General features: G+C 38.8%; 1 protein-coding gene across 1 annotated transcript in view; it reads left to right on the forward strand.

Moving 5' to 3' along the window:
* The window catches only part of lmbrd1 (LMBR1 domain containing 1), a 95,302-nt gene that overhangs the window by 31,720 nt on the left and 39,126 nt on the right, over positions 1–24,456 (forward strand). The window contains exons 6-9 of the mRNA XM_081351304.1: positions 4,050–4,138; positions 9,376–9,449; positions 17,311–17,436; positions 20,273–20,425. Of these exons, the coding sequence (XP_081207430.1) occupies positions 4,050–4,138; positions 9,376–9,449; positions 17,311–17,436; positions 20,273–20,425 (442 nt within the window). The remainder of the gene's footprint in view (positions 1–4,049; positions 4,139–9,375; positions 9,450–17,310; positions 17,437–20,272; positions 20,426–24,456) is intronic.

Genomic DNA, 24,456 nt, shown 5'->3' on the forward strand with positions numbered 1-24,456 from the left:
TCATGTGGCCTTCTTTGGTGCGTGTCTGTGAAGTCCACGAGACCGTATAGTGTCCCATTTGTCATTTTAGGTTACAAAAACGTGCTCATGAGGACATTTGAGACACATCCTAAGTCAACAGATCGTATTTAGCCTGTTAGCCTAAAATTAGCCACCAAAAGTTGCTCAATAATTAAGTTGTGACCTTTTAAGTTAACATCTAATGCAATATCATTCTAACTGGCAGTGTGAAGGTTAAAGGGATAGTTCACCCAAAAATAAAAATTCTGTCATCATTTACTCACCCTCATGTCATTCCAAACCCCTAAGATATTTTTAATGAATCCTCTGAGGTTTCTGTTCCTCCATTGAAAGTTCATGCAACCAAAACCTTGAAGATTCAAAAACGTCAAAAGGCTTCCTAAAAGTATTCCATATAAATCGAGAGATACAATGCTTTATATTATGAACAGTTTTAAATTAGGCTTTTATTCTCAAATAAATAAAGATCTACACAAAAACATGGAACACATTAAATAAAGTACAATTATAGTAAATATTTTGCAAGCTTATGCATAACAACCAGTGAGGTTTGTTGTAGTATGTGATGCACGCATGTTTACGCTTCTGTGTTTACCATATTTGATGCACTCTGTGTATGTGCTTTTAGCAAAAAAATAAAAAAATAAAATTCAAATAAGCCCCTAAATTAAATCTATTCATAAAAAGCATTCATATGTCTTCACAAGACTTAGATTAAACTGCTTGATTGATATTAATTATTTTTTAAGATGCCTTTATGACCTTTTTGCATCTTCAAAGGTTTGATTGCATGGTCTTTTAAAAGAGGGACAGAAACCTCTCAGGTTATACAATTATTGTAATTTGTGTTGGAAAGATGAACGCAAGACTTTACATTTTGAAGCGACATGAGAGTGAGTAAATGATAGAATTTTGCTGCTGACATAGTATTTTGGACCATAATTGATGATGACAAACAACAGAGAGACTGGATACAGAGGTCAGATATGCATTAAGTCTTTGAGCTTGTGAACCATTGCATAAACCCTCACAGAGTCCTTGGTCGATTTATGAAACTGCATCTTGCTGTACGTACGATTTACAATGTAATTTACTGACACCCCTAAAAGATGACATTTTCATGCACGACGCAGCTTTTCTGAAGTGACACATCAATTGAACTCACTCAGATAATGCCAGTGATGCTGAATGATGTGGCTGGATTTAAATTTAGCCTATTTTGCAGCCATTTGCATCTGTTGTGATTTAAAAGCGGCTCTTTTAACTGCGTCTTCTCAAGTTGCTGACTGGATGTTAACAGTAGGCATTATGTGTGTTCTTTAGGGCTGCATGATTGTTGTGTCATATATTTTGATTGGAATTTGAACTGCAATATGATAAACATTTTACATCTTATATTGCCGCTTGGATATCCAGACAAACTTTGAAATGGGAATGATAATATAAATTATTATTCTTCTTATGGGGAAAATTGTATAATATAAATATAATTATAGTGTGTACATGGTGTTTTATTATTATTATTCATGTGTGTATTATAAATACCTCTTTAATAATACTACTAATAATAATTAACATCATGTGCACTCTTTATTAAAATGTTTATATTTATAAAATTAGCGATTAGGCGAAAGAGTCTTATGTAAGGTGTAATTGATGGACATAGAAATTATAGAGTTGATACAAACTAAAACTGAAACTTATGATTAAAACCATAACATTTTTTTTTAGAGCAGCTGTAGCCTGAGGTATTTGCTTATGCAATCTCATCTTGTGAGTGTTCTCCTCATTGGAGAGGACTCACTTTCTTAGTCGCAGGTATTTGCTCAGAATGTGAGCATACTGTGTCCTCGGTTGCTTTTAAAGTCGGCATGAAATCAAATTTGACAAATCTTCTTTTTATATATAATATTGTAGTGTTTATTATAAATGATTTATCTGTGCACTTCATTATTTTTTTAAAATTCATGTACCCTTATAATCTTTGATCAAATACATTACCCTACCATCCCCCCTCGAAACGACCTCTATTCTCTTTCGGTCACGTGCCATGGCGAAAGGGTGCGGCCAGAGCCGATGAGGGTGCGGCTATCAGTGTCTGTCTCGTTTCTGCACCGCATTCAAATCTGCCTCCATTTTGTTTGCAACGCCCAACCTCCAACGATCCAATCAATTCCCCGATGGACGAAACCAAGCCCCGCCCTACATTTTTTTCTAATTTCAGAAGCCGTTTCACTCGGATTTACGTCACAGCAAGGAAAAAAATGACAATCTCAACTTCCGTTTCATGCCGACTTTAAAGCTTGCGGCGATACATCTCATGAGCTGAGTACATGGATCTCTACACGATAGTTCACAGTATCACGCTCGTGTCGTCAGCCAGCTATAAATATACATCCATATACATGAAAACAATTAGCCTTTTGGGTAAAGCCAAGGTGCACTAATTAACTCCACTTACAGGTGCTCTATGTAAAAATGTTTTACCGCACTAAAGCATAAAAATACCATGTTTGCAGAGATTTAGAAACATGCAAAGTACATATACTTGTCTCTCTGTAAAACAGTGCTACAGCCAGTTATCCTACTTTGAAAATGTGCGTTCCGTGTCGGAATGTCTGTTTTTGTTTTGTTCTTTGAGATCCCGCCCACTGTCAATTTACCCAATAGTATTTCAACACCCCTGATTGCAAGCTGGTGGAAAACACAGCAATGGAAACCAGCAAACAAACTGGGTCAGAGATCACAAATTCTATCTGACCTTATAGGCCCCAGCAATAAAACCATTGCAAAAATATACATTAGCTGATCAGTTTACAGTGTAAGACTCGAGCCTTTCCATTGTCAATTATGCTCATTCCTGTTACGTGTCATCAATCTGGCAACCCGCATGAGCCCTAATCTACAGTTGGCAGGGAAAAAAACGCTCTCCAATATTTTGAATCTGGACTGTAATTCTCAGTTCAACCACTAGTTGTCAATTTTTTATAATGCACCTTTAAAGCGTATAATACATTTGAGGAAATCTTGCCTAATCATGCCTTTTTCCCATGATAAATTATGTATTTTATTGATAATTAGAAATATAACTTTCATTGGATATGCCCCCACAACTTACTCATAAAAACAGACTTTTTTGGAAACCAAAATATATTTGAAAATCATTTATAAATTTTTGCTTTATAAAATTCCATATTATTCTATTCTATTTGATTTGATCATTTGTTTGTACATTTGATTGAAGAGTCTGTGTTTGACCATATTAAAGGGATAGTTCACTCAAAAATTACAATTCTGTCATCATTTACTCACTGTCAAGTTGTTCCAAACTTATGTGGATTTCTTTCTTCTGCTTAACACAAAAGAAAATATTTTGAAGAATATGGCTAACCAAACAGATGTTGGGTACAACTTGAGGGTAAAGTTCTGTCATGGAACTCTAGATGGCACAGGCTAATAGGTCCTTTAACTCAACCTGCTTGCAATCACATCATTCTATATAAGGCACAGCTGATTGGTTCCTGCTGTTTCAGTAGCCAATGAGTTTTACGTGCTCAACCTTCAAATACTTGGTTAGCATTTGCCTTAGCAGTGCAGTGTGCTTTCAGAAACCCTTCACCTTCCCCAGCTCCACCTGTATAGATCTGCTACGGGTAATTCATGAACTCTATACTGTACAGCAGCATGTCTTACTTTGATTACAGCAGTGTGTCGTGTATGTATTGGTAGTAGCAAGTCCCGTACTTACTCCGCAGCAGCATAGCAGATTTATTTCGCCAAGACCAAACATACAACATTGTCTTACCCATTACCATGCCAATCACTCTGAGAGTTGTCATGACAGAACTATCCCTTTAAGTGTGTATGTGGATACTGTTGTTTTTGCAAATTATATATTATTGTTATATATTATTTTACAACCTTATGCTCACCAAGAGAATTATTATAAAAAAAAAAAATCTTACCAACCCACAGCTTTTGAATGGTAGTGTGACATTATGATTGAGAAGTATACACCTCTGTTTCAGGACGTTTGTTCCCTTGGAATCTCCACCCAACCAGAACTCCACTCAGTGGGAGAAGGTGCAGTTTCTGTTCGAGGAGCTGGGCAGTAGCCGTAAGTACCGTAGAATAAAATTGCTGCTCAGTTTTACTGACACTTGCAAAGAAAACAGAAAAAAAAAAAAGCTTTATTGAAGCCTTCCGGGGCCACAACACCGAAACGACAGGTGCTTTTTAGAGAGCGACGGATGCTGCCGAGCCACGAGTAGAGGTGATGTGTGGGCTTGGCAGCATTGACATTTAGCCTCGTCAATGTCAACAGACCTCATTGTGCTACCTAAATTTGCTGTCTTGGAAAAAAGGAAAGGCCGGCTGCTTTTGACGTGTCAATCAAGGCTTCCATTTGAAGCAGGAGTGGCAGGCACATCTTTGCGCCTGCACTTTATATGTGATTCTGTGTGGCCATTTACATTCACCTCTTTTTTTTCCTCAGTCTGCTTTCATGTAGACTGCAGGGTTATTATTGAAAATGCATGGGTTTTTGTTATGGGTTATTATTAACTAAGATTAAAACTTAGCTAGTTGCCAAGGCAACATTTCTCATTTTCATTTAATTTAACTAAAATAACTCAAACTAAATGAAAACTAAAAATGAATAAAAAATGTATTGACAAAAAAAACAAAAAACTAATTTACACAAAATTACTAACACTTTAAAATGACAACAGAAAATAAAAAATAAAGACCAAATCAAAACTGTGACAAAAACTGCAATAGAATATCAATGATACTAAAACAACTTAACAAAATAACATTGGCACTGTCACTCTGGTGAGGACGAGGGATCATCCCTTTTCCAAAAAAGTTTTTTAACGTTTTTCTCATTTCCCTTCAAGCTATATTAGTGTCCATTTTTGAGTATTTTTGTGTCAATGTTCTTCAGAGCCTTTCCTTCAATCTTATCATAATCTAAAGGCTCATTTGAAGATCACTTAACAAGTCACATGTCTCTTTTTACTTCCAGTACAAGTCACTTTTTTTGTGCCAAGTTTTGTTTTGCTCCAGGAAAGCAAGTGTGAGTTTCCAACATCATGGTGTTCCTTCAGAGATGTTCCCTTGTTAGGTTGGGTCGTGACTTTTGCTCCTTGAAGACCCTCAAGCTGGCAGGAATGGCGCCACAAAAAAAAAAAAACGAATCCAATAGCCTGGAGGAAGTCTGTGGCTTTTTGAGACAGTGCCTGATTCCTCTGAGGGGGTCTTAGAGCTGTCATTGCCCTTTCCTAGCAGCCCTAGCCTAATGAATAGGAATCAAGCAAAAAAAAAAAAGTCTTGGTGGAAGGAACATCAGAAAAAGGCCCCTGTTGAAACAGGCTTGTTTGTCACAATCTGCAGCAGAGCTTGAGGTTGACGGTCTTGGTACCCTGCTCCTCATCCCCACTCCACATGTGAAATTAATAACTAGCTGACCCAATGTGTTAGATAAGCAGGGCTATGATGTCCCTGAGAAGCCTGGGCTGCCGAATGAGCGTCTTGGTCCAAGGCAGGACAAGCTGACAAATTCAACCAAGTGTCATCACGAGTCTGCGATTCCGATTCTGCAGATATGTGGCGGTTCAGTTGTCGGTTCCCCTGAGTGAAACATACGTAAAATGTAACCTGAATGCAATAGCCAATTCCCCATTAGCAGGTAAGAATCAGGCGAGAGAGCGAGGGAGCGTGCAGAAGGGTAGACAGCTGGAGATCTGATCTTATCACAGACATATTCTTGGGAAAAGTCTCCTCTTAATTATGCAGCAAAGACCCAAACCCAGTATCCACTCAGACAGCTCTTCTTCTCTGATATACCTTCCCGCTGAGCCGAATGTGTTTCACGGAGAGTCACATTTCAAATTGGAGCTAGCGCGACGTAGTGTGACGAGAAGGCATCCGGCGTCAGCTACCCTGAATCTAATTTGGATTTGATGACATAATTTGACATACATAGAGCTAGTCTGTAATGATAGCCAGAATAGCAAAAAAATTAATCCAGTATCTTTATTGTAAGGGTGTTTACATATTGCAAGGTGTTAGATCTGTTTTAAGGGTGTGGAAAACTATTGTTTAATTTAATTTAATTTATTTTAATCTTTGAAAATATTAATTAAAAACACATCTCAAAATGAATATCTATTTTTTAATACTTTACATTAAAACGATGTAATGCATAAATTAACTTGTAGCATAAAAATTGTTTTTTTTATTTGTTTATTTAGACTACATTGTATAACATTTTAATATCATTTGTTTATTCTTTATTGGCTGATAACATGAGTATAATTATTGATAACAGTCAGAATTTTAATATTGGTACCTTAAAACATACAATTCATTTCATCATTTGTGTACAATATTTGGCTTAAATCAATCAAACGATAAGATGATCAGTTGATCCCTCCTAATTTCATGCCTTTAGCATTAAATCCGTTTTATGACAGTTGATAGATTATTTTAAATCATTGAAAACATTTAGAAATGCAAGTGCATAAAACACAAAAATTGGAATTGCACATCATCTGTCGCCTCAATTATAGTATTTGTGCTGCCTAGACAGCACGATTTCAAAGCTAGGAAGACATACATTTATAGTTCGGAAACTGGCTATCAATGTGCATGACGGTAGCCAAAAAGTGTAGACAAAGTTATGGATAAGAGCTGTAAGTTAAACAACAAGTTGGTTTTATGGCAGAACTGTTTATGAGAAATATTGAGTGCCGTAAAGCAATTCGTTACATCGCAAGACCTGATATCATACGATACTTCCTGACGCGGCCCGTCGGCCCAAAGTTGCAAGGGTGGTTTTTCCGCTCAAAGGCGCTAGGGGGAAGCGTGACGGCCACCATTCAACCTGAAAAAAGTCATATAACCATTCTGATGACTGCGAAGCTATTCAGTTAAGGTAAATTAAGCTAAAAAACTGCATAGTTCCCCTTTAAATGTGTTTTAATAAAATGTGACAAATTACCTTACATGCGATGAACTCCGCTGCCCTCTTGTGTAAGATTTTTATAGCCACCAAATTGACACGCGTTTACATATTACTCGTAAAAAAACTAGATATTGCAAATACATGTTTGCTTCTAAAATAAAATAACTGCTTTAATTTGTCATTGCACTAACATAAAAAAAGTCTATGAAATATTTATTGTCAGGTGATGAATAAACTTGATGAAAACTACCTTGCTTTTTCCTCTATGGCCAAGCAAGAGTTGCTACATATTATATATATATAGACCTAGCATATGGCTATGCTCAAAACTTTTTTTTTTAAATACACTTCAAATAAGATTAAAATAAATAAAATCTCTCTCAATCAAAGTGGTTTGCTCCACTTTTGTTTGACCATATTTCTATGAATAATAGTTTGGGAGCGGCGCGCTTTCTCTTTTTCAGTAATCCAGAATCTAGTGAGTGGGCTAGCTTTAGCAAGCTGCTTTCCATCTCCACGAGGTTATCATAGTAAGCTCATGTTGTGAATACCTCAGCTAAGAGCTCTTTAATATACACTTCTCAGTGGCAGCGGTCTCCTCCGCGTGCATAAGCCCGAGGAGCTCCGTGCATGTCGAGATAAGGGCCTCCACTCTCTCCAAGTGCCGAGGAATCAGGCGCTAGAGCAGCTGTAGAGCCGCCGCAGATAACAAACAATATATTCTCTGTCCAATCCCTTAGAAAGTCTTCCGGGGAAGCGACAGAAAACGCAGGTCCCCCTGCATTGTGAGGAGTTCATAAACAGAGCCGCTTTCCCTACCAAACACGAACGCCATTGTCTCCGGCATCGCGCCTTCGCCACTTAACAAAAGCGGGGACATCACAAAGGGAAACACCTATTCAGATGTAAATGCTCATTTCAGCCATCAGACATCAAAGCGTCTATCCTTTTTATATTCTTCCGTTTGCTACATTAGGAAGCAGGAGTGTAATCATCTTCATTTCTTTTCGACGGCTTTTGTGTCTTGGGGCTTTTTGTGTACGGAACGTGGTGGGTGGCGCAGCAAACAGTTCTCAGACTTCATGTGGTTCGACAAAATGGAAAGAAGTCATTTCATGAGTGATGTAAAGCAGCTCCTGAGGAAAATAAACAGAGAACAGTAGGTTGCATTCAATTGAGGTAGGCTGCAGGCAGACGGGGGCTTTATGGGCTCTGGGCTGCCAGGATGCTGTGTTTTGCTCCGCTGGGCCATAGCTCCGAACTAGAGGAAATGGGGAAAATCACGCGAGTTTGTGAGCGTTCAACTCTCTCGCTCCCTATGACAGGTGGGATCCTAACAGGAAGTGCTGTGGCGGTCACTTCCCATAAATCTGCCTCAGCTGGCTTCAGATCTGACAGCTGGCATCATGCCCTTTCCTCTTTTCATTCATTTTTACTCTCTCGGCTCCATGTTTCGTCCTGTATTCTGAGGACTGGTGATTCACAAAATGTCAAATGTACTTTGTTACCAGGTCCATACTAAAATTTAATTTTTTTTAGCAATTTCTTTTGAAACAAGCAGTCAAGCCATACAGGTGTGCGCCTGATAATTGAAATATCGGAAAGATCTCTGTTTTGTTGTTATTTCATTGAGTATCCGGTGAGGCTTGTAGGCTAGCCTTTACACGATAAAGCTTTTTTTGTCTTTTACAGCACACGTTATATATATTCATCATGTAACAAAATAAGTTTGAACAACGACAGTCACAGACAAATTGATTTGTGATGCTTTTCAAATTAATTCAAGTCGTTTTATTTGACATTTTATTGCTTTTGTACCCCCCCCCCAATTTCAGTTTCAATGTTTACTTAAGCACTTGACAATTTTGTACACTTACAGCCTTACTTTTTTATTTGTTGCATTTCTTGTCATTTGTGTATTTATTCTGTCCTATTACAGATTAGTTACTTTTTTATAGCAATTTTTACTTAATTTAATTACATTTATTTAAACCTTAAGCTTTAAATGTATAGAATTTAAGTTTTATAAAATAATAAAATATAAAGTAGCATATTTGGTTTGCAGAATATCAAGAATTGTGAAATTTTACTGGTATTGATATCGACTACAAAAAAAAATTTAATAACTTTACTGAATGTCCTTTATATTTTCAACATGTCATTGTGACTATTAAAATTTAGAGAGCAAAAACTTAGCTGACCTTTCAGTAACTATGTCAGTGTAAGAGCAGGTTGAGAGAAATGATAGTGAGAGTGGAGAGAAGATGAGGTGCATTGAGAAATTTCCCTGGGGGCAAAACTGCTCTGAATATCTGGCGTATGACCAAAACTTAACAGAGCTCTACATTTGGCCCATGTCATAAATAAATTTCCCCTCTGTCTTGCAGATGGCCTGGCCGCCCTGTCGTTCTCCATCAGCTCGCTCACCTTGATTGGCATGCTGGCAGTGATCACATACACGGTAAGTGGCCAACAGAGAATTGGTTGAGGTGGATGGTTACTTGTGCCCCATCGATTTGCATGCGCTTACGAGGGTACTGCGAAGAGACTTTCGTAGGAAAGCACTTTTAGACATAAAATGGATGTTTCTGTCCAGTGTCCACAATATAAGTGTCGTCACAATTTCATTCTGTTTTTATCTACAGTTTTACAGGTTGAAGTGTTTACTTTCTGTAGCACTTGTGTCACCACACTGGAAAATTGCACAAAAAAAAAAAAAACACTTTCCCAAAACCTGCTCCTTTCATCATAGGTTGAAAAAACAGATAATCCCACCTCTAACTCACACCATTGTTTGTACCAATGTTGCAGTGTCAGGTTGATTGGGAAGCTCAAACAAACAGCAATCTTTTAACAATGTAATGACAGCTACTAGTAGAAACTGATTATTGCATTTATAGATGTGAAAAGAATACTTCTGCTGAAGAGGTTGTTGATCGTGGACCCCGGATATGTCTTCACATGTAGGTTCCTCGTATGATAGAAAATCCGCCTGTCTTTGATTGTAGTCATCCTGGATGATGAAGCGGCCCCTCAACATTAGAAATGTTTTGTGATTCTTGCGTTTTGGCCTGCAATCGCTCAAAATGACACGCTGTCATTTTTCACCAATGTGTGTGGACGTGTGCCTGAGACGTCAGTGTGATATATATGCTCTGTTATCTCTCTCCTATTTATATATCTGAGCCTGAAGGCCATTAATAAACGCCCGTATTCTGATTCCTTCAGCATACTGTAGCTGTTCTATTCGGATAAGATAAATTGATTGTACTGTAACACTTGTTAATGTCATCCATTTTTCATCACCAGCATCATGAGTAACCGGGCTATGAGAATCTATACTTTATCAGGGATTGAAAAAAATGAGGTGGAATATCTTTGAATGTGGCACACAATTAAAAATATATATATATTTATATAAATATTTGGTCACAATTCAGACTAGAGTCCAATACTAACTATTAACTATGACTTTTGCCTCAGTAACCTCCTAATTACTGCTTATTAATAGTTTGTAAGGTAGTTGTTAAGTATAGGTATTGGGTAGGATTAAGGGATCTAGAATATGGTCATGCAGAATAAAACATTAAAGGGCACCTATTATGCCCCTTTTTAGAAGATGTAATATTGGTCTTGGGTGTCCCAAGAATGCATTTGTGAAGTTTCAGCACAAAATACCCCACAGTTAATTTATTATAACCATTTGAAAATGTCATTTTTGGGGCCTGTTTTAAAAAGAGCTGTTTTGGCGTCTACCACTTTAAATGTAAAAGAGCTGCATATCCCCGCCCTGCTGCTGGACCTAGATGATGAAGAGACTCCGGCACAGAATAAACACGAATGAGAATGGACTAAACGTCTCGGAATGGTTATTTGATACATTTATGTACTTACAAAGTTTTAATCGCGTCCCCTTTGCCATTATGGATGTGCAAAACACACACACACACACACACACGAACTGTGATAACGTTCGCGCAATTTTTTGAAACTACACACACACACACACACACACACACACACACACTACTGTGATAACGTTTGCTAAGTACAAACGATTTATTTATTTTTTTCTTAAGGGGAGGGAGATAGACGTTTATATAGCCTACTGTCTATGGAGATAGAGCAGACCTTAATTTATTTACATTTGTAAATGCTGCAAAAAAAATGCCTACGTGACATAACTGTCTGACGTTGTTTGTTGAGACATCCTAGACGACGACAATAAATAGCTTTAGACGCATTTGTTGTTGAACTGGCTGACATCGATTGAAATGACTATTTGCTCATAAATCATAAAATACACTTACTTTTTCTGGAGGTGACGTTGAATCGCGAACTGTAGGCAACGATCCACACTTGAGGATTAACTTTGACCCTCGTTCACTATAAACAGTCAGTCAGAAAATGAATCTCGTATTTAGGAAGTTTAAGTGGTGCCTTTTCTTCATAAATAAAATCCATCCGCTGCGTTTTCAGTGGCTCTGATGTCAGTGAAGACTAGTATGTCCATTCTTACATCCCACAACAGAACACCTACACTTCTTAGGAGACATTACCGGCTGTCGTTGAAACAATGGAGGATGCAGATCACCGAGGGCGGGGTCTATGCCAAAACCAGATGTCAATCAAATCACGTCGGTGGGGCTTAGCTCATTTCTACGTCACAGTGAGGGAAATCTAGAACAGGGTGTTCTGAGACAGTGCTTATGATTTATTGAGATAGTAAAAAAACTACTGGGTGGATTTTTATCATTCTAGGGTGGTTTTGCTCACACACTGCCAACACACATTTATGTTCAAACACCATGTAAAAGTGAATTTTGCATAATAGGTGCCCTTTAATATGTACTTTATTTTATAATCCAACAGTGTACAAAGCAATAGTCGCAAAATGGCAGCAGCTGCGTTTGTATGAAACAACAGAGAGTGAGTCCACAATACTGGATGGCATAGTTAAATAATTACACAAAATATTGACTTTTGATATTTTATTAGCTCACCATACGCAAAACTTCCACGAGGGAAAAAAATTCCAAGCAAGCATATATAGCGACTTAACCCGGATGATGTTATCTGTTTTCGGCGGTTGTTATCGAGGAAAAACATACCGCTGGATTCCTCGATTGACCAATCAGAATCAAGTATTCCACAGAGCCGTGTAATAAGTACCAATAAACAGCCAATATCCTAGTAATATGTATGCTAATAAGCAACTAGTTAATAGTGAGAATTGCACCCTAAACTAAAGTGTTACCAGAAATATCTGTATGTAGTTCACTATTGAGTTTTTTTCTCCTATTAAAAGGTTTGACAATTTTCAAGAACGCTCTGAGGATGATAACGTTCCCCTGTCTGACCTCGTGTTGTCGGAATCTTGAGGAGAGGCTTATGTAGAAAGAAAGTCTCCTTGTGCGCTCTTGTTTTTGATCTTCTTTGTTGTGGTACAGAAACTCAGAATCAATCAAAGATTCCTTGTCAAACAGCAGGGTTCACTTGCTCGGGCTGTTCTTATTGCGCTTTCTCTTTCCTATTGTTTCTTTTCTCGGCTCTCCTCCCCTTCTACACCAACCCTCAAGAAAGATGCCGAATCACCCATCCTCCCCAATCCCATCCTCCTCAAGTTTCCAAGGCGATGGGTGATTTATCATACTGGCCTATGTGTTATTATTATGCATGATTAACCTAATGGAATCTAAGTGATGGGCGCCGTATGCAGCAGCAGTGTTGTCCAGAGTGGGCAGGTTAATTTATCACTGCACTTTGAGCCAAGGTGGCCACTTGCTCTTAATTCATATGGCTGGCCGAGATGTAAACTCGTAATGACAACACCACGGCCGGCTGCGCTTCAACTAAACGCTAAAGCAAGCAGTTCAAACCTTCAGCACTTGCTGTTTTTGGCCAACATCACACTTTGCTGAGCTGCTGGGAAATTAATATTCAACCTAAGCACATACAAACAGGAGCCTCAGCTTGTTAATAAGCCTCTGAAGTGCCATATGGTCAGGGCGGGCGAAAGCTAACTTTACCTATCCAATGCTTGGATGGCCAGCTCTAAAAAACAATCATGCTGGGAGTTTTAATCGTGCTCTTTAAGTGCGACAGCATGACGTTCCAAAAGTTTCAGGCTGTTTGGGGGTGAATCGTTTATTCAGAAAAATACAGAAAAACTCCTTCTAAGTAAATGTTGTTTGTTCTTTGAACTGTTGAAAGCGGTGGCTCATATTTTTGTTTTAATCCTCAGAACAGTGAATTCAAGCATTTGGACACTTCTTTTAAACCTTCTGCCTACGATTTTTCACATCACTACTATTGTGTGTACAGTCAGTTCTTGACATTTAATTTTAAACTTTTCCCATTCATGATCGCCAGTTACTTCACCTTGAACTCATCATCACCTGATCTGTGTTTATCGTTTGAAAGAGTTCTTCTGTGTGACACCTTTATGAACTTGTAGACGCTTCTTTCTCCTGCTCGAAGATGCCGTTTCAAGAAGCCTTTATCACCCTCAATGTTATGAGGTGCAAAAGTGTGTTTTATGCTTGATCAAGCCCCATTCTGCTTAAAACGATTCCTGACCTCCCAAAGTCTAAACCGGTTCCTGTGCTTGAGTGGTTTTAGACCTCAAAAACGCCACTTGCATTCTCACTTGAACCCATTTAACATCCTTCATTGGCTAATACAGATGCTTAGGTCTTATATCAAGCTCATTTTGCACTGGTGTGACGTTACAATAAAAATTTTTAATGTGCATGTAATACTTGCATATGCATATGAGCGTATATCACGGCTCTTTGATCTGTCCGCTTGACCGTGGGCCGTTTCGGTCCCTGTGCTGCGTGACACAGTGGTGATTTAAAAGTCTGGCTGGCGTGCTGACGTTCAGCCCTGGAGGGTTCCTCTCCCTCTTAAATCTGCGGTCCAAAGATGCTGATTCCCAACGAGAGGGTGACCGCATTAATTTCCACTGATTTAATCACAGTGCTGCAAAAATGACTTGCGACTGGCGAGAGAGCCTCTCTCTCCTTCCCACCATCCCGGGTGCATCCGAGGGGCCACTTCAACAACAACATCCCACAATTTTAATTTTCTCAGCTCTCATTTCTCTCCTATATTCCATACAGAGTTTCTTTTTCCATATCTCAGTCCTATCTCAGTTTGTTTGTTGATTGGTTTTCGGGATATGATTATACTTTGGCTGTTTATCTCAGTTTCATAGTATGTATTGAATTCAAAGAAGGAACTTCCATCCATCCATCCATCCATCCATCCATCCATCCATCCATCCATCCATCCATCCATCCATCCATCCATCCATCCATCCATCCATCCATCCATCCATCCATCCATCCATCCATCCATCCATCCATCCATCCATCCATCCATCCATCCATCCATCCATCCATCCATCCATCCATCCATCCATCCATCCATCCATCCATCCATCCATCCATCCATCAAATCTATAATAAAGTCATAAATAACGACAGTATACCTAATCCATTCTGTTATTGTTTGCAATTTCATTACAAATCTTTAAGAAAGTTGATGGTGGACAGCTAACAGTGCTATGGGAGTTGCACACTAACTGTACAGTTTTTTAAGCATTTTAGCTGAAACATTGTATTGATCAATCTGCACACAGAACCAGAGCTATAGTATGTGTTTTATAAAACATTTTCGATATTATATTAATTTAGTTTTCACCATGGCAAGTGACACAGATGTGTTTCTTCCGCACACAATGTGTTCCACACCTGCCTGAGTGGTGTAAATTGACAGTTTTATATTTTCCAAAGCAACAGCAAATAAAATTAGTCCCTCATTTCCAGCAGTGTAACACGTTTAAATTTAATTTAGAGACTACAAAGGGGACAGAAGAAACACAAAGACACCATCTGGCAGAAGACCATTGGTTGTTGTTTACTGAACTCTCTGTACATCTGTGTGTCAGTTTTAGTTAGTCTATGTGTCCTCATTATAGCATTGGACACTGAGGAAGATAGTGTTTTAATACAATAATCCAAGATTGATCTTTTGGTAGTTTAATGGTGCATGCAACTTTAGTGGATGCTCTGATTATAACATTTATTTCATTATTTTTGTGAGCAGATTTTTTTCTTGGAGACAGGCATTGTTGTCCATTGACAATAAGAAAACATGCATTGGATGTCAATTTGAATGACTTTAGATTCCTCAAAATGATAAAAAAAAAGTGTCTTGGAAATCCTGGATTTTATTATCATAATGCTACATTTATTACTTGCTAATGTTATGACTTAATTCTTTAGAATTTATTTTCAAAAAGGCCTATTATGAAATTCTTTTCAAAACAGAGTTTAAAGTTTAAAATGTAAATGTTATTTACATGCTTCTAAAAAGCCACCATAAGTAGTAAGTGTATGTTGAGTCATGGACATTTTTAAGTGAATATAAAACATGTTTGTATTCAAAATGTCTAAAAAATGTTTTATCTATTCTAGATGTGTTTTTGTGTGTGTGTGTGTGTGTGTGTGTGTGTGTGTGTGTGTGTGTGTGTGTGTGTGTGTGTGTGTGTGTGTGTGTGTGTGTGTGTGTGTGTGTGTGTGTGTGTGTGTGTGTGTGTGTGTGTGTGTGTGTGTGTGTGTGTGTGTGTGTGTGTATGGAGACAAACTTGCAAGTCATTGTGATGTCCAATTTGTGAGCTATGTTTTTTTTTTTTTTTTCAATTGGAAAAAACTAATAATTTTGAATGATTCATTGGAATTTGTAAAAACAATTAGAAAGGTCTTAGAAAAGTCCTCGATTCATTAGTCAAAAAGTGTGGAACCCCTGATAAAGAGTTCAGAGGAGTATAATAGTCTGCTTGGAAAAGATTTACATCACCCCCCCAGCCCCCAGCCCCCCCCCCCCAATATCTGCAACATTGAAAAGTATAAGGAAAGTCAGAGGAAACTCATAGTTTTGTGGCAGAGCGCACAATTTTCCCATGCAGGCTGTCGAACAAAAGTATCCTTGTATAAGAGGGTGTACGCCTCCACTTTTTCTCTTCTCTCTCTCTCCAATCCCCACTTTCATCCCTCTCTCCTCCGATCTCCCAGCTGACAACCGCGATCCCTTCATCTTACATCTCTACACATTTTCTCTTACTCTCTCCTTCTCAAACTATCATACTATCTCTCTTCTCTCATGCCTTAGGTCTTCTTTTCCAATCAGCAAAGAACACACCTGTTTTGTTTGGAGTGTCTCTTTTATTTTTCTCACGCTTGACGGACGGCAGGGGCGAGGAGGGCAAGAAAGAATGGGAAAGAGGAGGCAAAGGAGGAGGAGACATCTCACCAGGGGATGCAGGACAGATTCCTCTTTTATGAGGAGCGCTTGGTATTCGGGACATGGTCCGGCCTTTAGAGCCCTCGTGATTCATAGCAGGGGGTGTCACGGCCCATGGCGACGGTGTTAGGCGCCCGCGACAACGAGAGCACCAATTCCTCTGCTTTAAAAGCATCTTCGGCAGAGGAGATAAAAAGGTCACCAGTGTTTTAGCCACCTTCTGAAGATCTAATTGTGCTGCTGACTTTTGTCAGCATTTTGATATGAAAGCTTTTGAAAATGGCAGAACCTCACGAGTGAGAGTGCATGAGGTGTTTTTTTTTTTGTCCTCGAGGTGTGTGTGCATGCACAACCTGGTCTCTCTTATTCTCTGCCTGTATTGATTTGCCACTAGGAGAGTATTGAAGAAGGTCTTCATTTTTAATTAAAGTTCACAAAAGCCCATATTGCGAGGACTAGCGGGCTTCTAACCCCAGCCTTTCTCTGCTCACTGCACAAGACCTGCGCTTCCTAATGCCGAGAAGAGGGGAAAAAAAATTCATCGATGAGCTCAGGGCGTTGAAGTGACCTCTGATTTACAGCTCTCAGAAAGTCCAAGGTTTGATCATATTTCCCTACATGAGCTCCGGTATTTCTTCTCTGATGCATTGTGCACATGTACGTGAGCTCCGGCTGAGTGTCGTCACATGGGGGCACTGTTAAGCTGTGCATTGGTGGAAATCAAGCCGTGCATCTCAAAATGGTTGCTGCATCCAAACACACACTCACACTCTTTTCTCTCTCTCATCTCCTCCTCTTCACCCTCATTGCACAGAAAACACATACATGGATTCAGTGGGCTTCTGAATGACACCATTTAGAAAGCGCTCTTTTATCAAGTGCCATAATGTATGGATTTAGTTTCCTTTCACAGGAGCTATCGGTGGGACTCTTGGTGAAATTGTGATGACACTATACCCAATGATTGTGAGTGGTGTATTATTGGTCTTTAAAGCTCTTTCTTTCTCCGTCAGGCCTACGGGATGTCCGTCTTGCCGCTGAACCTGATTAAAGGCACGCGCAGCGTCCTGTACGAGCGGCTGGAGAACACAGAAGACATGGAGGATGTGGAGCACCAAATAGACAAGCTCAAAGCCAAGGTCTGTGTGTGTGTGAACTGAATTCAGATCAGATCATCCTTTATTTAGGATGAGCCGCTGTCCTTCAGGTCAGTGGTTCACAACGGGTGGGTCTTGACCCAAAATTGGTCTGAGGATTGTCAAGAGATGCAAATAAAGAATGCAATTGATCATTGTACAGTGCCTTGCAAAGTATTACTACCCCTTTATTTTGTTCTCATATCATGTTGCTGCCTTATGTTAAACTACTTTAAATGACTTTTTTTCCCACATCAATCTACACTCCATACACCACAAAAAACTACAATAATTACATTGTATAATAACACTTGAAATTTAACTCAGGATCATTCCAATTTTACTTGTAGATGTTACTACACTCCGAGTGGAGTTAACCTGTTGCAAATTCAGGCACACACCTCTCAATAAAAGGTCAAGCAAAAACCAAGCCATGGGGTCAACATAACTGCCTGTAGAGCTCAGAGACAGGATTGTGCCAAGACACAGATCTGGGAAAGAGAAAAAAAAATGGCCATGCTGCATTGAAGGTTCACAGAAGCATATAGCCTCAATAAACCTTAATGGAAGTAGATTGGAAGAACCAGAAATCTTCCTAGAGCTGACTTCCTGGCCAAACTGAGCAATCAATGGAGAATCGCCTTGGGTAGAGTGGTGACCAAAAAAGCTGATGGTCACTCTAGTCGAGCTTCATGATCATAAATGGAGATGGAAACTTACAGAAGGACACACATCACTGCTGCTTTCACCTTGTTGCCCAAGACTGGTTGCCCACTGAAGCTAAGCAGTGTTGAGTCTGGTCAGTACCTGGATGGGAAACCTCCTGGGGAAACTAGCTGCTAATAGAGGTGTTAGTGAGGTCAGCAGGGGGTGCTGCTCACCCTGTGGTCTGTGTGGGACCTAATAGTGATTGGGACACTATACTGTCAAAAAGCACCATCCTTAGGATGAGACGTTAAACTTGGGTCCTGACTCTCTGTGGTCATAAAAAATTACATTGGCCACTGTCCATCATCATGGCCTCCTAATCATCCTTATTTATATTCATATATTCATCACTCTGTCTCCTCTCCACCAGTATGTGGTGTGTGGTAGGCTTTCTGGTGCAATATGGACGAAAATCCGGCTCTGCTCATCACCTGCACAATACAATCCCAACTGTAAATTGTGATGGTGGCAGCATCATGCTGTGGGGGTGTTTACCAGTGGCAAGGACTGGGGGACTATATAGATAGCCTTAATGAAAACCTAACCCGAACGAACATCTCTGTAGAAACCTGAAAATGGCTGTCCACCTGACAGATCTTGAGACGATTTGAGGTGAAGAGTGGCAGAAAATTGCCAAATGCAGATATGCAAAGCTTGTTGCATCAACAATGTACCTATTTAAATTTTTCTTTTCTAATAAATTTGCAAAGTTGTCACAAATCTTTTTTGTGACATTATGTGTTCATTGTGGTGTATGGAGTGTCAAGATTTTCACATCAAGATTGATGTGAAAAAAGTCATAAAATTGTTTAACATAAGGTAGGAATGAAGGAAAAAAAGGGGGGTTAAATACTTTCAGAAGGCACTGTGTATATATAGTTAAGAGACTTTTTTTAACAGTATTAAAAAAGCCTTACAGTCCCTAAACTTTTGAACAGTAGTGTAGTTAGGATTGCAAAATCTTAAAAACTCTTTAAAGGATGGGGAAAACTCTCTACAGTATTCTACAGTATTTTGGTGCATATTCAGCTGTCACTTGGTTGACAAATGACAGCTGAAGACAAATTAGGTAGAGGCCTGCATGGTCAGATTATTGGACGTCACTCATCCACATAAGCCATAAACTGAACTTCACAAAAAAGAAAAAAATTACCCAGACTACATAAAAGTTTTCTTACAAACAAAACTGTAACAGATTATGGCAAATAATGGCCCTATTATGCTATTTTATAGGTTCCTAATTTTGTTTACAACAGTTTTACATGCATCCAAGGTAAAAAAAACACTTTAATTTTCTCATAATATACATTTCACATTACCTAATTTCTCAATCTAAAAACGGTCTGTTCGAAGATTCAGTCTCTCAAAACCCCTCCTTTACGAGAGCCTCCTCTGCTCTGATTGGTCGACCGCTGACAGCACGTGTCAGAAACGAAATGCCCATTACCATCTGAATTTCAACTTAGGAGGCTTCCTCAGCGCTTGATACACAGTGACACGAACAGATGGCGTCAGCTTGTCCATATCAGTTCCAGCAAGAGTCCTCATCCTTTTGAAATGCACGCAAAGTGGATTTGCAGGGCTGAGAATGTCTTTCAGGCCTCTGCTATAAATACAGAGTTTGAGGGCGGGTCACAGTAGACGTTGTTCGAGGGCAGCCAGTAAAGAGCACAGGCTGCATTATGCAAATTTATTACATTGTTACGTAGGTTTGTAACATGAAGTGAGACTGAAATTATTGACAACTCATTTCGGCAGTTCAGAATCGATTCTTTCTTTTAGGAGACAATAACTTTATTTGTCGTGCACTTTGATCTTTAAGACCTTTGCAGACCTTTCACATTCACAAATAGCTATATTACACACTGCATGAAAGGTAATATTCGAAAAATCACAATAGGGGCACTTTAATTACATCATCAAATGCATGAATGCAATAATGGATAAACAATGATTAGTGCTTTCTATGATCATTTATTGTCTGCCTAGAAAATCAAACCATCAAAATTCAAGAGACTTCTTGAATTTGAAACCAAACACTCTCACTTTAAAAACAATATAATCCTGTGTAAAAAATGCACTTTTATGCTATAAGCTATTTTGTACTATTTTTGTGCTATTTTCTCTTCAGTGTGCCGATGGGCGCCCTCTCTCTATGAGAGACCGGAGGAACCTTGAGGATCTTGAAGCCAAACTACAGACGCTTCATCGGCGGGGCCGTCACCTGGAGATTGCAGAGAGGAACTGCTGCAATAAAGTGGGCTCTGCTCTCCGCCCCATGAAGGTTTGTTGAGTTTTGCCTCAGAATCACTTCATTGATGTTTCAAAATTGCACAAAATTGTTTTAACGGTGAGTGAAAGACTAAAATGTGACAAAAACCTCAAAAAATAAAATGCTGATAACTGTAACATTGATTTTTTTGGCAGATAAACTTAAATAGACTTTGCAGTTGTTCAATATCAGGGCAGCTATTTTTAAAAAAAATTAAAAAACTCACATTTTGGTTCAAACAGTAAATATTTCAAATCATAAACAGCTGTCTTCCCACACACTTATATATCCAGAGGTGACAGTTCTCTCTGATGGAGTAAGAGTGGCATTAGTAAGAGATTCTAGAGAGTCAAAGTGACTCTTTGTGAACTGCAATCTTCACCCTGTTGCACCACATTTATCTGAAATCATTCGAATAGGTTGCATTTTCTCAAGTGTTCAAAATCATGAAATCAAAATTGACCCTGTTTTCTTTCATAATACGTTTTCCTGGCTTTTATCACAATGTTTTTTTCTGCATCTGAAACAACTTTTCTTTCCTTCTGATGTCAGTGTGGGGCAAATAGCTGTACATTTAAATCTTTGCAGTTTGGTAATGCAGTGAAAATGAATGAAGGTTACTTCAATAATTGTAAATAATAATACTTTTAGATTCTGCCTGCAAACACTCATTCAGGTCTGCTTGAATTTCCTGTTTCACCACTTTATGGAAGTAAAATGGCTTACTGTTCCATGTTCACTTTAACAGATTTTGCGATTAAAAGTTTTCATGCTATCAACTATCATACATTTTTGCGTAAAGTGTTATTTATTTGGATAATGTTTTTATAAGCATTGACTTAAATATAATATATAACAATTACTTACTCTATATATATATTTTTTTTCCTTTTGATTTTTTTTCAAGCATTTTCGTCATCTTGTCACTAATTAATTTTTCAATTATTGTCACTATCCTATCTTGGGTCTATCAAGTCTACTCTATGAAGGGGGAGGTGTGAAGGAAATTAATTTTCATGGTGACTTTGATGTAACACGTACATTATGACTTCATTTGAATGCCAACACGTATTCCTAAGAGAATCAAGAAATCCTTTGGTTTTTATCACCTTGGCACAGGTTCGCCAGACTGAACAACCACTTTGCTAGATGCGTTATTTCACTTATTGCTCTGTTTTTGTCCAGCTAATGAAGCCACATTCTGTAGATTGAATATATAATATTTATATTTGTGCTTACTGGGATTCGAACATATGACCTTGTTCTTGTTGTTAAACCATACGTTAACATGCTCAGATAATATTTGAAGAATATCTTGGCTGTTCTTTTCAATAACGTAAATGAGGACTGAGGCTATCAAGCTTCAAAATAACAAAATATGGATAATGAAATGATGGCAGAATTTTAATTTTAGATGAACTGTCCTTTTTAATATACATCTAGTCCTGCACAAAATAGCTGTGTTTGCCACAAACCTCTCTGTAGTACTCCTGCATTCCTCTAGTCTATCTTTAAAATGTTTGCCGTCTTCTATTCATTTGCTGGTTTTCAAATTCTTTGCATCGGTTCTTCTCCCAGCATGCTGTGCACCAGAGGGGTTCCTTGTTTCCGTCTTTAGTGGCCCACTAGCAGCAGACATGAGCATGACACTATAATGATAGACTCCAGACTCTATTTATACCTAAACTAGGCTTGAGATTTACTAATTTCCCCACTAAAGCTTCAGGGGAAACGCATACTGAGAGAAATCTGTCTGCCAAACTGCTCTCTCCGTCACTCACTGCGCCTCGTTTACACCGTCACGTAATTGAGAGCGCTGCGCTCGTTTTAGTTTAGCATTTGTTGCTTGCAGTCTTTGGTTTACAGTTAAATTTAATGATTGAATGCAAAGGTTTTCAAAGCACTCGAGATATGTTCGAGGTCAACATCTCCTCTTCATATCCTCCAAGGGCCTGCAGAGAAGTCTCATGTACTTGTAGTTGTCGTTAACACAACATGTGTACTGATATTCAACACATTTCTTGTCACAGTACGCCTTCCTGCGAGAGCCAATGACATCGCGTTATGGAGTCGCGCGGTTGTAGATTTTGATTTTAGATAAATTTAGCTGTCAGCACAGACTAATAGATCGCACACACACGTGCACACACACCAACACATGAACGCACACTTCTATTACCCTCTAATGTGGACCCGGCAGATGTGATTGATTCCATTAAGACAGCAGGTTAATTGACCTAAATTCTGCATCAGATTGATTGATTAACTTTGATTGATTTTAATGATTGTGTTTACCGTTTCATCTTCAGTGGAAATTGGTTCGGAAAATTGAAAGTGGTGTATTGGAGGTGCTTGGGTACTTTAATGAGCCCAGAGAGGAGGAAACACAACACTTACCATGCAAATTGCATATATTTCCTCCCTTTGCGACAACTAAGAAACACATTGAATCTATATTGCATACTTTACATGTAGTCGTCATGGCGGTCCACTTGTAACCATAGAGCTGTAGTAGATGTACACGCTTTTTCACACATGTCAGGAGGTTCGCACATTAGAACCCAGCAGACCACGGTTTGATGGCAGTGGCAGGTGGCCACGAGCCCAATTATAAAATAAAATAAACCTGTTTGTGAAGCCTGAGTGAGTGTGATACCTACAGAGGCTTTCATTATCATTCAAAGGATATTAAAAAAATCTCTCCCATAAAGCACTTTCAGACTGATAAAGCAGCCCTTGGCGAAGTTAAGAGCAAGGACGATTATGAACCGGGCCAATGTGACTAGGGGCATCTGACTGCCAGGGGCCTTGAGCGGTTCACTATGGCCCAACACGCAGAAACGATCCACTGAAGAACAGAGCTGAGAAACAAAGACATGAGAAACGCTAACCGTGCTCATCCTGAACACTTTATTATAGCTGTTCTTTTACATATTAAATGTTTTTTTTTTTTTATATAATTCACATATTGTATCTTTATATCTCATATTTGTGATATTGTTTCTGTTTTTTTGGACACACATATTCATCAACACCTGCAGCACTCTAAATTAGCTCACACTTACAATAATTTACTATAGCAGACCATGGAGAACTGTGGTTAATGATGTTTCTAATTCAGTCTCTTATGTGATGATGTTGTTTAATGTGTTTGTCTTGTTGTTGATATTGTTTCTGTTTTTTGGACATTGCATCTGAGTAGATGCTTGTGGAAACCTCTTCGACAGTCCACCAGACCTCTCTAAGGGGAACAAGAACATAGGGAGCGTTTCAAACAGGTTGACATGTAACCTTATGTAGGCACCATCCTAAAGGGACTTAAAACAGGCACACATGACTTTAGGTAGCTGTGTTTATGCTGGGGATTGAAGTCTGTGGTTTTGTTGTGTAGCTAAAGGCATGCTGAATAATGAATTGAGTGATGTTGTAACTTTTGTTGTTATTAATGTACTCCTGTAAAGTTAAGGCTCTGGCTGTCACGGTTATTACGGCTATAACTGCAAGCGTTTATTATTGGTATTACAGCAACAGCTTGAGACATAAATTCCTAATATACTCTTAGAATAGCTCCAGCTGTGTTTTTAACCACAAAGCGTAATTCCAGCATCACTAATAACTCGCAGTCATTGGTTTGAATTAGTTATAGATAATGTCTCGGAGGCAGATTCACGCTCATTTACAAATCTATCTTCTCGTTACAGTTCACAATCTGTCATATTGTTCTTGAGGGAAATCTGTATCCAATGCGAATGTCGCTTGCTTTAGTGGTTATTTGTAAGTAGTCAGAGTCGGTATTCGCATTGTTAGACAGACAGACAGACAGATAGATGTGTATAATCGATAAATAGATTGGTAGAATTTCTGTTTATATCTCTATAAGGTATTTTCCATTTGTTCTGAATTTGTTTGTGTTCTTTTTTTTTTTCTTACTTCAATTTGAGAGTGATTACTGTACACGTCAGGGTTTTGTTTACTCCTTCAAGTCAAGTCAAACAGACGTGAGCTCCGGGAGGCCAGTCAAAGGCAGCCGTTCAGTCTGGCAT

Source organism: Scardinius erythrophthalmus (assembly GCF_964197995.2).
Source record: "Scardinius erythrophthalmus genome assembly, chromosome: 21".
Taxonomy (NCBI): Eukaryota; Metazoa; Chordata; class Actinopteri; order Cypriniformes; family Leuciscidae; genus Scardinius; species Scardinius erythrophthalmus.